Source organism: Neopelma chrysocephalum, unplaced genomic scaffold, assembly GCF_003984885.1.
Source record: "Neopelma chrysocephalum unplaced genomic scaffold, ASM398488v2 Primary Assembly neopelma1_97102, whole genome shotgun sequence".
NCBI classification, from domain to species: domain Eukaryota; kingdom Metazoa; phylum Chordata; class Aves; order Passeriformes; family Pipridae; genus Neopelma; species Neopelma chrysocephalum.
The window spans coordinates 3287635-3300485 of NW_020925744.1; the positions used below are offsets into that span (position 1 = coordinate 3287635).

General features: G+C 38.3%; 1 protein-coding gene across 1 annotated transcript in view; it reads left to right on the forward strand.

Annotated features, from left to right (window-relative positions):
* The window catches only part of JMY (junction mediating and regulatory protein, p53 cofactor), a 65222-nt gene that overhangs the window by 39733 nt on the left and 12638 nt on the right, over positions 1–12851 (forward strand). Inside the window, exons 6-7 of the mRNA XM_027671498.1 lie at positions 3734–3921; positions 10917–11003. Coding sequence (XP_027527299.1) covers positions 3734–3921; positions 10917–11003 — 275 coding nt within the window. The remainder of the gene's footprint in view (positions 1–3733; positions 3922–10916; positions 11004–12851) is intronic.

Genomic DNA, 12851 nt, shown 5'->3' on the forward strand with positions numbered 1-12851 from the left:
TGATAGTATAGGCCCTCAGAAATTAAGCCTTCTGTAAAAACATCATTCTGTCAGTAATGTTTTCTCCAGAAATCTCAAAAAAGCCCCTAGCCCACAACCTGATCCAAAATAAAACAAAACCCCTAGTCAGCTAAACAACCACCTTCCTCCTTCCCTCATGTCAACAAAATAGTTAATTGTTCTGGTTTCCTTTGCTGTTTTGAATTTTAGAAATATTGTTTAATGATAAATCCAAAACTATCCCCTAGGACAGACAATGAAAAGTAGAGTTCTTAAATACGTGGGGATTGTTCAAAGAATGAAATTACCTCTTCAGACTTTACTTAGGTGAATAGAAAAATTAATGTGAAGAATAATGTTATGCTGAACTGGCTACATATGTTTGAGACTGTTCAACATCAAATCTGAATTAAAGCACCTAAAGCATATCATCATCATGGCTAGGCTTCGCGAACGAAGATTTGGGAAGGGCTCTACCCATTTTTCATGCAAGCGCGTTGGTGGCTAAAAAGGCCAATACGAGAAAGGCAAGTCCGGTTGCAAAAGACACAGCAGAAAGACTCCTTAGATGGTATATTCTGCAAGGCTCGATTCTTTCTGCGTTGTCTTTTCTCCTCAAGAGTGATCCTGCGTGCCTTCTCAAAAGCATCAGCAGCGTTATAAATGGTCTGTCTCCAGGCCTCCCGATTAGAGGCCAGAGTGGACCAGTTATGGTGATCAATATGCCCGAGGCTGAGTTGTTGCTTCAGGGAGTCCTTGTATCTTTTCTTTGGAGCTCCTCTCTTGCGGCAGCCAGTGGCAAGTTCACCATAGAGCAGGATCTTAGGGAGGCGGTGGTCCTTCATCCTAGAGATGTGCCCTGCCCAACGCAGTTGCGTTCTCAGGAGCATGGCCTCAATACTCGTAATTGCTGCCTGTTCGAGAACAGATGTATTGGTCACATAGTCTGACCAATGGATGTTAAGGATTGTACGGAGGCAGCGTTGATGGAAGCGTTCTAGGAGACGCAGGTGGTGGCGGTAGATGACCCATGATTCGGAACCATATAAAAGAGTAGACAGCACTATGGCTCTGTAAACACTGATCTTGGTGCTTTTCTTCAAGTGTTTATTACGCCAAACTCGTTTACGGAGTTTTCCAAAAGCACTGTATGCCTTCGCTAACCTATTGTCTATCTCCCCATCAATCTTACCATCTGAGGAGATGAGGCTGCCTAGGTAATTAAACTGTTGGACTGAATTGAGTTCTGACTGGCCGATGGTGATGTGGGGACAGTGGGGGACTTCCTGAGGTGCAGGCTGATGGAGAACTTCTGTCTTCTTTAAGCTGACTTCCAGCCCAAAGAGCTCAGCAGCCTCTGCAAAGCAGGATGTTAAACGCTGCAGAGCTGCTTCTGTGTGGGCAACAAGGGCGGCGTCATCAGCATAGAGCAGCTCCCGGACAAGATGGTTTAGGGTCTTAGTATGGGCCTTCAGTCGCCTTAGGTTGAATAGGCTTCCATCAGTACGATATCGAATGTAGATACCGTCCTGATCATCGAGGTCTGCCGAGGCCCTTTGAAGCATCATACTGAAAAAGACTGTGAATAGGGTAGGAGCGAGAACGCAGCCTTGTTTCACACCATTCTTTATTACAAAGGGCTCAGAAAGTGTGTTGCCATATCTGACTTGGCCGTGCTGATCCTCATGAAGTGAGATGATCATTTTAAGGAACTTGGGGGGACAACCTAAACGTTCCAAAATCTGCCAAAGACCTTTTCTGCTCACAGTATCGAATGCCTTGGTGAGGTCGACAAAGGTTACAAAGAGACCTTTGTTCTGTTCCCTACACTTCTCTTGCAGTTGTCTGAGATGTCAAAAGAACAACATGGTGTGTTTCACCTTCTGTTACACTTTCTTTTTAAAGCATACTGATAGTAAAGTAATAGACTTTTGATTTTGCAAATCTATATGATTTGAAATTCATGTGTGTAACCCATGTAGACACTGTTGCGTTCCTTTTGTCGTTGACTGTATTGTTGCTGCAGAGATAGTTCAGGGAGCTCTCGAAGGAATGTTTCGAGAATGTGATTTGAATTTACTGCTAGTTGGTTCAAAGCTAGAAGAACATCTTTGCAAATTCAGCACATTGGATCTGATAAGTATCAAGTGATAATAGATTGTCGTATTATGAACAACTAGTGATTTTTTACTGTCATTAAGCAAATACCTTAATTGAAATTCATGAGATGAGACTTTACTAGGTTAGAAGTTATAAGGGTTTGTCTTATCCTGTGAACTGTTAGTACATTCTTGTTAAAATGGTTTTATGGTGGATAAACTTGTGTATTTCCATCTTTAACTCTGCGTGAAAATGTCCTCAACCAAAATTTGTACCTAAATTCTCCCATTTTATAAGTGCATGGTGAAATATCATCATTAGTCATGAATTGTCTTCTTACTTGGTGATATCTCAAAGGGAGTTCTAGTGACTTGGCAGTTTTACGTATTGATGAAACTTTACGGTAGTTTTAGTTTTTAAACTGAGCACTGAAGTAAAGAATCTGTTGGGTATGTTTCTACTACTTTTTATTTTAGGATTAATATATTACTGTGCTTTTTTCTCTGTCCCTGCCATGACTTCTACTGAGCTGAAATTAGCATGACAGTAATAATTTTGGTTGCAGCAGAGACTGTACACACAAATAACATGAAGTGACAACAGCTTTTAAAATGGACAGTGTACCACTGAAGAAAACCCTGTCCATCCCCAAATAATATATTAGCTGAAGTAGGAGAAAGTACAGTCTTGCTGAAAGTAGTCGATGAAGTTGAAATAAAAAAGTTTGGTGGTGCTGTGGAATAGACACTTGACAGTCATACCAGCTGCATCTGCCTGTTTCAGACAGCACTGTAATGCATATCCCTCTTGTTGTATTACAAATATATCCTACTTCATATGCCAGTGAAATAAAGAGCAGGAAGTCTTTGCTGCTTCTTCATCCCAACATTCTGCAAGGATTTATAATCATCAGTCTTTCCTTCTTGGCAAGAGATGAGAAGGCAGCATTCAAAGATGAGCTCAGTGTTATTCTGAATGCTTCACTCAGGAGGCTAAAAATCATGAGTGTTGATAAAACTATTAGTAATTACCTCCTTGCCAGGCAAGTAATGCTTTGAAGGATTGCCTTGAAGTTTCCTCCCTCCTTCCCAGAAGCAGTGACTGGGACATCAAAAACCTAAGAGTGGATTTTTAGTGTCTTGTTGTCTGATTCCCTTACATGAAATTACAGTTGGTTGTAACAGAAGAATCTCATACCAGATACTTCAGAAAGAGTCTGTCTATCCTGAACTTCATGGTGAAGACCAGAGGAAATTACTGCGCATCATGGGTCCCTTGTGTTAGTCAAGAGACCCAAAGTCATTCATGGGCATTGTGTTTAAATTAGGCTACAGATAACAAATGTACATTTACAGCTGCATTGGTGTTCTAATGCTCTGAGCTTGCCTGAATAGCAGGTTGAGCTTCATTGGTATTATTTTCTGTTCGTCATACAAACTTTAAAGCCCTGTAGTGCTTTGCTGTTTAGTGCTTTTCCTCTTGATTTTTGATTGTCCTCTGAAAGAGCTATAGCATTCTTCTGCATTAAATTTTGCAACTCAGTGGGAGGGTGGTCGTTGAGAAAAATGAAATATTAATCAAATACAAACTATTGATTTTATTTTTTTTTTCATTGCTGACATCTTTATAACAGAGAAGAGAGATGAAGTGGTGTATTATGACACTTATGAAAGTATGGAAGCCATGCTTGAAAAAGAGGATATGGCAACATCTATACACTTGCAAAAAGAGGAGCTACAAAAGTTACAACAAAAAATCCGCCAGCTGGAAGCAAGGCGTGGACGTATTTCAGCCAAGAAAGCCTACCTCAGAAATAAGAAGGTATTATTTAATTGCCTTTTTTTAAACATAATTAGCAAATTTAATAAAACTTCAAAAGGTTTCATTTCAGATACAGCTTCCAAGTCTCCCAGAATTTTTGTGGATTATATTTATTTACTACTTACTAAAAGTAGTTTTACAGAACACCAAATAGTGTAGCATGTATTATTAAATTGATATATTTAAGATTCAGTTTACCTTCTAGCTTTAAAGGAACCTTTAATTACTTTGTAGTCAACAAATAAACTTGTTTCTACTAACTAATTAGAATTCTTTTATGTGGGAGGTACATGCTGGAATGCATGTTTTTACAGAAAGTAGTTTTATATATGTTTACAGAAGAAAATTCTTATGGGTGTTTTCTCACTGATGTCTTCTATGTTCATTCATGTACCTCATCCTTTTAAACTTACATCGTGTGTCTTTGATACTCTGTATTCAGCAGATATATATGAAATCCAGTCTGTATTCTTAATTTGTAAACCTAGGTGTGCATTGTAATACCTACTACTAAATAGGTTCCACCCCATAAGGCTAATGTCAGTTGAGACCTCATTCTGGATTGGGTTTAGTGGTTGGTTTTGGTTGTGTGTTCCCAGTGATGTCCCTTTATGTGGAAAATGACCCCTTTAAAGAGTTCTAGCAGATTGAGGGTAAAGCGTTCAGGTTTTCCCTCCCCTTCATAACTAATATGTGTGTTTCTGTACCTAAATCTGAAGCATAAAAGAGCAAATGAAACAGTAGTTGATACATTTTGTATTTTGGATCTTTTATATTTCTGCAGTCACTGTTCTGTCTCTGATTAACCAAATATGGTGAAGACTACAAGTAAAGTATTAAAAGAAAGGTCTCTTGTTAACCAGTTATGGGAAGCAGCTTGCTCAGAGGCATTGTGTTTGTTTTACTTGAATTGGTAAAAAGAAAAAAGTATCAAGAAGCTGGACTTTTTAATATTTTAAGGAACTTTCGTGTTAAGCTAATTTGCATAGGCTATATTATACTATGATACTTTCTCCTGAATATGAAAAGACACTGCTGACATCTTACAAAGTAGACAAACGTGTTTAAAAATGATGGCCTGGGCACTCTTCCTTACCTAACTTACTGGAGCTAACAGGTCAAGAGGCAACCCTGAAGCAGGAGTAGAGAGTTCTTAGCATGCCTATTTATGTGTTTCATGAACTAGTCACCTTCAGTGGCTCATTTGTTTCAAGGTTATGCTATGATAAAATACCTTGCTTAAGCTGAAGGAGTTACTTTTTGGCTGTAACAGTAGTTGCGGCATGTCTGCTTCTGCACTGTGACAAGAGGCAGTTGTATACAGTAGTGTTGCTTGTCTGTGCTGGCATGCAGGAGTGACATAGTTATGTCTGCCTAACAGTGTGCTGGAAGAATGTGGTTATACAGCTTTCAGGACCTTAGGTAATGCCTCCATGTGGAACTTGATGGCTGGATATCACATCACTCTCAGAACTACTTCCAGCTCTCTTACTGATCTAATTGGCCAGCATAGCAGTATCTGCAGTTGAGTGCTGCGGTGAAATACTTAGCTTACAGCTTCTGAAGAAATCACAGGTTAGAATAATGTGTATTTAAACTTGCAGGGGAAAAGCGAAGATCTTTATGTGAGCAAAAAGAAAAGGCAGAATCTCTTGTTGTGCACTGTCGTGTGGCACTGGTTGGGCACAAAAGAACATAGCCATTTGGTAGCTGCTCTTTTTACTGCTGAATAACGCAGAGCCCTGCTAAGCTTACTGGCAATTACCGGAAGATCAAGACTCATGCCTTTGACTCATCACAAACAAGCTTTGTATTTTCAGTGACCATTTTAGGGATACTGCAAAACATTGTTATTGAACACTGTTTGAGGTGCCTGTTGTGAGTAGTCGTACTTCTGGGAGGAAAAAAGGATTCTTGCTCTGAAGTGTTCGCAGTTTAAGCGTGCAGAACTAAGATACAGATGGGATACAGAAGCGGATTCTAGATGGTGAGAATGAGGGCAGTGATGACTGAATGCTGTGTGAACAAAAGTGACTTTTGGAGGGTGAATATAGAAAGTACATACTGTGTGGAAAATCTCTTTCTCTGTCCGTCTCAATTAAGAAACATTTGTTGTTGAACTGAGATGAGAGTCTTCTTAATGCTTCTCAGATGGTGTTCCTGGCCATGCTTGTTTCAGCAAATTATCTTAAAACAAACTTTAAGCAGGTGTTATGATTTGAATTGGGTTGATGAGATTTTGGTGGTGGTTTTGGGGTTTTTTCCTCTCCTTTTTTTTTTTTTTTACCTTGTCAGTTCTGTAGTTGAAAATGTTGTGCATTAAATGGTGTATATCACAGTCTTGTGATATACACAGTCCTTGCTCAGTATTAGTTTTTTGGCAACTGAAGATGCCTTCAGGAGAATGTCTCCTTTGTAGCAGCAGATATCAGGACTAAGGAAACAACAGGAAATTATTCTCTATCATCAGTTTTATTTTTTCAGGGGAGGTAATTTCATCATCCAGGTATTTGAAAATCTTTTCTATTGAGAAAAGATCTATTTTGCATCTATTTTGCAGATGATGCATTTATTTTTCAGTGATGTCAAATAATTGTACCAAACCTTTATTTAGAAATGTTGCTAACAGTTGTTTATCAAAAACATTTTTCAGTTGTGACTCTGAATAACTGAACCAGCGTTTTTGAAATTCATGGTTTTACAGAGGTTGATGTTTTTTCACTGTACTACCATGAGTATAAGGTCTTTATTCTCATATTTTTTTATACAATATGCGTACCTATTTGCATTTGTTAAGCAATCATTTCCTGGTGTTCCCTTGTGTTGATGTTAAGTAAGTTATTAAAAAATAAATTTTTAATAGTAGTATCACTTTCATTTATTGAAACCTAGCTGTAGTTTTTTCATGCAGGATATTGCTGTTGTTATGCCAGTCTACCCCCTGCTGGCTGCACATTAGTATTAATTAAATTACCATATGAAAAAAACAGCTGATTTATTAGGGAGCTAGATTTATAGCAAACAGGCAAGGTGAAAAAAATGGTGTAGAAGATATCTAGAAAAATATCTTTGGAAAAATAGAGTTGTGATGGAATGAAACTATTTTGCACGCAGGAGGAGTGTTCATTATCACGAGTAGACTGGGAGCAGCAACTGCTTGATGAAGTTGTTTGGGGTGTGTTCATAACATGTGCTTTGATATAGGAAGCTTCCTCACGTGCTGTTGTGTTCATTTAATAGGACACCTTTATTACTTGGCAAGCCCACAGTTTAAAGCATAGGCCATGCCAAAATAGATGTTATGTAGATATAGCGACAGCTGGCGTAGGATTACTTGGTATACTATTATTATTACTACAACAACACCAATGTACGAGCGTAACTACACGAATGCTTATCACAGAATCACAGAATATGTTGAGTTGGAAGGATCATCCACAAGGATCATTGAGTCCAACCCTTTGCCATGCGCAGGACCATCCCCAGGAGTCACACCATGTGCCTGAGCGTATCATCCAAATGCTTCTTGAACACCAGGCTTGGCGCTGGGACTGTTGCCCTGGGGAGCCTTTTCCAGTGCCCAACCACCCTCTGGGTGAAGAACATTTTTCTAATAATCAACCCAAACCTCTCCTGACATAACTTCATGACTATCTTGGTTACTCTCCTTTGGATGCTCTTTAATAGCTTAAAATAGTAAAATACAGTTTCTGCACATGAAAAGCTCACCTTTTATTTGGGATGCTTTTTAATCTGAAAACAAGGCTCACTGGAACTAGTTAATTACAACACTAATGCAGATCTCTTTTACATATATTACATGTTGCTAATCTTAAACACTGTAGTTCATCCAGTTACAGTTTATCCAGCTCTCCCTTTTTTTCTCTTTAATAGAAGTACAGTTTGATACTGTGAAATCAGTCAGGTGATTAAAAGAGAAATGAGCATTACTTCTTGTTGCTTTCTCAGTTCCATATGGTTTATCAATGTATTTCTTGAAGTGTTGCTCTCACTGGACATAATTTCTCGGGGAGGTACTGGAGTCACCGTCCCTTGAGGTGTTTAAGAGGCATCTGGATCTGGCACTGGGTGATGGTTTAGTGGTTTAGGGCTTACAGTGACAGTGCTGGGTAGATGGTTGGACTGGATGATCTTGTACATCTCTTCTCCCAAGCAGCTATCAGTAAGACAAGAGGGCACGATCTTAAACTCTGCCAGGGGAGGTTTAGGTTAGATATTAGGACGAAATTCTTTACTGAGAGGGTAATTAGGCAATTGGAATGGGCTGCCCAGGGAAGTGGTGGATTCTCCCATCGCTGGAGGTTTTTGAGATGAGACTGGATGTGGCACTTAGTGCCATGGTCTAGCAACCATGGTGGTAGTGGATCGGGGGTTGTACTCGATGATCTCAGAGGTCGTTTCCAACCCAGCTGCTTCTATGATTCTATGATTCTCTTCCAACCTTGATGATTCCATGATAATGCTCCTGCTTCCCAGGGCTGAGAAGGAAGGATTACTTCATATGTGCAGCAGGCTGCATTCCTGCTCATACACCCAGTTATGATAGTTTTGGACTTTTTTTGCCAGAGTTTGTTGGTTTATGTTCAACTTGTCATCTGCAATAATAATCCAGATAATTTTCTTAATGCTGCCATCTGGCTGTTTTTTATTTCATCCTTTGTTTGGAGTTACTTAATCTTGTCTACAAGTAGAACCCTGCATTTGTCCATATGAAATTGCAACCTTTCTTTTTTTTCTGAGGCCATTTCTGTAATTAGCTGAGATGATTCAGATTGCTGATCCTGTCCTGCAACATGTTTCCAGCCCTTCCTAGTATTTTTATTATTTCATGTCATAGAGATCTAATTATATCAAAGTAGGTTGTTTATTAATACAAAGCCAGCACCAAATACATTTTGGTCTGGTTTATCCTCTTTACATATTTAAAACATCTCTTATTATTGCACATAATCAAAAAGCTTTAAATACTGATGCTAAAGAGAAAATATCACATAAAATTGTGCCCCTCAAGTATTTGAGACGTCAGAAAACCCAAACCTAACTTACATTTTCTCGTTATTTTGTAATATATAAAACCTAAATAGAGAATAAACTATAAACATAAATCAGCATTACAAAAAGTCGTTCTGATTCTCTTAGTATGATGAAGCTATTGCTGTGTTTTTGAAATGCAGAGATGAGGTATTTTGTACTTTTGCAGTTACAAATTAAATAGATTAACCTTTCCAGGAATAACTCTTTTCACCGGGGAAAAAAAACTAACCTAAACAAATGAACCTAAAACCCACCGGTGTTTGACTACATATATATGGTCGTGTTAAGAGGGGGTTCAGAGTAGATCCATGAATATTATCAGAGGGTTGGAGCACCTCTCCTATGAGGACAGGCTGAGACAGCTGGAGAAGAGAAGGCTGTGGGGACCTGCACCTCAGTGCAACCTTCCGAAAGGAAGCTTATAAAAAGGAGGGAGAGTGACTTTTTACTTGGGCAGATAGTTTACGTGGACAAGGGGGGATAGTTTTAAACTGGAGGAACAGTTTTAAACTAGAAGAGATTCAGATAGCTGTTAGAAAGAAATTCTTTACTGAGAGTGGTGAGACACTGGAATAAGTTGCCCAGAGAAGTTGTGGATGCCCCATCCCTGGAAGTGTTCAAGGCCAGATTGGATGGGACCCTGAGCAACCTGATACAGTGAAAGATTCCCTGACTGTAACAGGGAGGTTGTAACTAGGTGAGCTTTAAGATCCCTTCCCATCCAAGCCATTCTGTGATATGCCTCTGAAGCTGGGACAGTATTGCCACAGACGGCTTTGCTTTTGTCGGTTACCTGCATACAGGAGCAACATTGATGGCCTTACTGTTCAGAATCATTCAAGACCACGTGCTATTCCTTTTCCATACAGGAACACTGACTACCTTTTTATGTCCATGGTCAGCTTGTAGGAGAACATAGCTTTTTCTGCATTTTTAAGCATCCAAAATAGTGAGCCTTTTTTATCCCTTCAGTCCCTATTTTTGTGCTATTTGCCTCAGCTGTAATGCCTTGATTGGTGGCTGATAACTCTGTCAGCTCCTTCAAGAAATGCTTTCAATAGCAAAGCTCTTTTCTGGATCTACCCAGTAGGTCACACTGACTGATGCCTGGGAAGCCCATCTCTTCCATATTCTAGCTGAAGTCATACTCCAAACTGCTTCCTAACACTGCACCTTCTCAGACAACTGTGAGATTTGTTTATGACTGTACATCTGACTTTGTTCTAGTTCTGTTTTGTGTAGTGCTTATACTAGGTCTAATTTCATTGCTCATGTCTGATTTCCTGGCGCTCAGTGTTGTCCTACGAAGTTGTCTATCTACCTGCTGTTTGACTGTCATCCTGTTCCTTGTCAGCTATTGTAACATGGTCTGGTTTTTTGTTTTGTTTTGTTTTTAACCTGTTCTTATTTGCGGACAATATGCTTAGTTTTAAACAGATGTTAGAGATGTGAAGTCAGGATAAGAAGTGAACATGATGAAATTTGAACAGCTTTATTCATGTTCGTGCTTGCAGATTGTACATGCAAAAGATGAACTGAGACCTGTAAACGGGAAGCTCTCTATTTGCATAAATATTAATATGCAGTATAGTCAAGAGTTAGTTATTATCCGTGTGTGAAAATACATGGAGTTAAACAAGGACTTTGTGAAATATCGACAAATTGGTGTTTGTTGCCACTTTTGTACTAGTACTGTGGAACAGACTTTTCAACCAACTGTCACTTGTGTATAGTGTTTGAAAAGTTAAAGTAGTAGGTTTGGGTTTGTCTGGCTTGGTTTTGTTTCAGTTATGGTTTATTGTAAGTTAAATTAACTTGTCTGAGATAGGTTTTGTTGCTTTTATTTTTCTAGGTGCTGTTTGCTAATTGTGACATTATACTCTGTAAATCTGTATGTGAAATACATGTTTTATAGGAAATGTTTTGTATCATCCCTACAGGAGATCTGTATTGCAAAGCATAATGAAAAGATCCAGCAGCGTCACCAGAGTGAGGAGGAGTACAAAATGCACCATACTGTTCAGCTAGTAAGTTTGAGTTTTCTGCTGTTCAGTTTAGCCTGTCATTAATGGCCTGCATTCCTCATTATACATTTATTAGGAGAGCATTCAGAGTGATAGCTCTTTTAAAAAGATGGTGTGTATCCCTGACCTTTGCACGATGGATTTCTGTGTCATATTATGCTGGTAAGAGGAGTGTGTTAGGATGACACTGGAACTGGAAAGCAAGTAAAGTCCTTTAATGCTAAGTACAGTCTGAGTGATTACTGCTAGGGTAAGCTGCATGCAGTTTGTTATCGCATACACATGGATAATTCTGGACAACTCTGAGTACAGTGAAAGGTAGCTGATATGAGTAAGGAAATGATACACATTTATTCTCTAATCTTAATAAGCTTGTTCATTGTTTTTCTTCTTTCTACACAAGAAATTACTTGAATTATGTTATATAAACGTTTAGTTCCAGCTACAATTCTCTGCGTAGTCTCATCGCAGAGGATAGGCTAACTAGTCTAACCCTTATACTGAACATAGTAGACTTTATCTTAAAGAATATTCAAATTCTGGGCTTGGTCCTGGGAGCTGATAGAGTATCAATATTTAATAAAGATCACTGGCAAAGATGCATTGAAATCTAAGTCTCTATAATTCAGGGTTCAGTTGGATTAGCGAAAGTGATTCTGTTTCATCCTTATACATTTTTAACATTGATACATTTGTCTAGGAAGTCATCTGCATAATTTATTTTATGGAAAGGCTACTTGTCAAAGACCGCACATATTGGAATACTCTTTCAGGAACTTAAAAAAAAAAATTATTTTTTTTTTCAGTTCTTACAATAAGGCAAAGAAATTTGCTGTGCAGATTGTAGTCCATTTATCACTCTTAAAAATTTTTAAGAATCAACAAAGCCAAAGGACTTTATTGTCTCTCAGATACTACAGAGCTTTAAATTATGGAGTTGCCTGCTTGTATTATGTAAAGAATTACGTCAATTTTTAGATTTTGTGTAGGGTTTTTCTGTTAATAATGTGACTGAAAATTTCTAACATTATTGTAAAATAGGTTTTAAGTCACTGGTTTTCATAAAGAATTTTGAAAAGATAACCTCAAGGGAGTCCAAATTTGAAACCAAATAAGAATTGCAATTTCATTGTTTTATTTAAAAGCCAAGCAAAAAGAAATAAACAAAACCCTCAAAACAAATAAAGAAAACCCCTTGAGTTTGCAGCTACTTCAGGAAGTTTAATCTGAATGCATATGTAACATTCAGGTATGATGATAGAACCGCTCTTTCTTGTTATAATCTTTATGCTTCTATTTTAACTTTTTTGCCCCATTGCTCTGTTACTTTATTTTTACTACATGCTTCTCTTCCTCTTACCTTTTCTTGTTTCCTGTCCTTACTATTTTTCAGACATGTTCTCCTCTTTCTCTCCCTAGTGCATCTATACTTAGTTCCTTACAAATCACAGGAGTTGGCTCTTTATGAAGGACGCTAGGCCACTAGCTGATTTATGAAAATGTCAGGCAGGCAGACACTGCTTTTGACTGAATGACAGTAAAAAGTTCACAGAAGTGATAATAATTTTTAGTTATGAAGATGTGCATTTAAAAGTAATACTAAATACTGTGAGACATTTAAGAATTAAAGTTGCTTTTTCTGCTCAGGGTTTTTTTCTTTATAGTCAGCTGTTACATCACTTTTCCTGATAGCTTCCAAACTTGCATGCAGTGAATTTCACCATCTGTTACCTAGCTTCCATGTCCAGTGATAACTGAGGAGTTAGTGTTTGTTTCAAAGGTGTAGTAAATTTGATGAAGTTTTCTGAGAAAGGATGACTTGTTAAGGAGATGGATCCAAAAGAGTGTTTT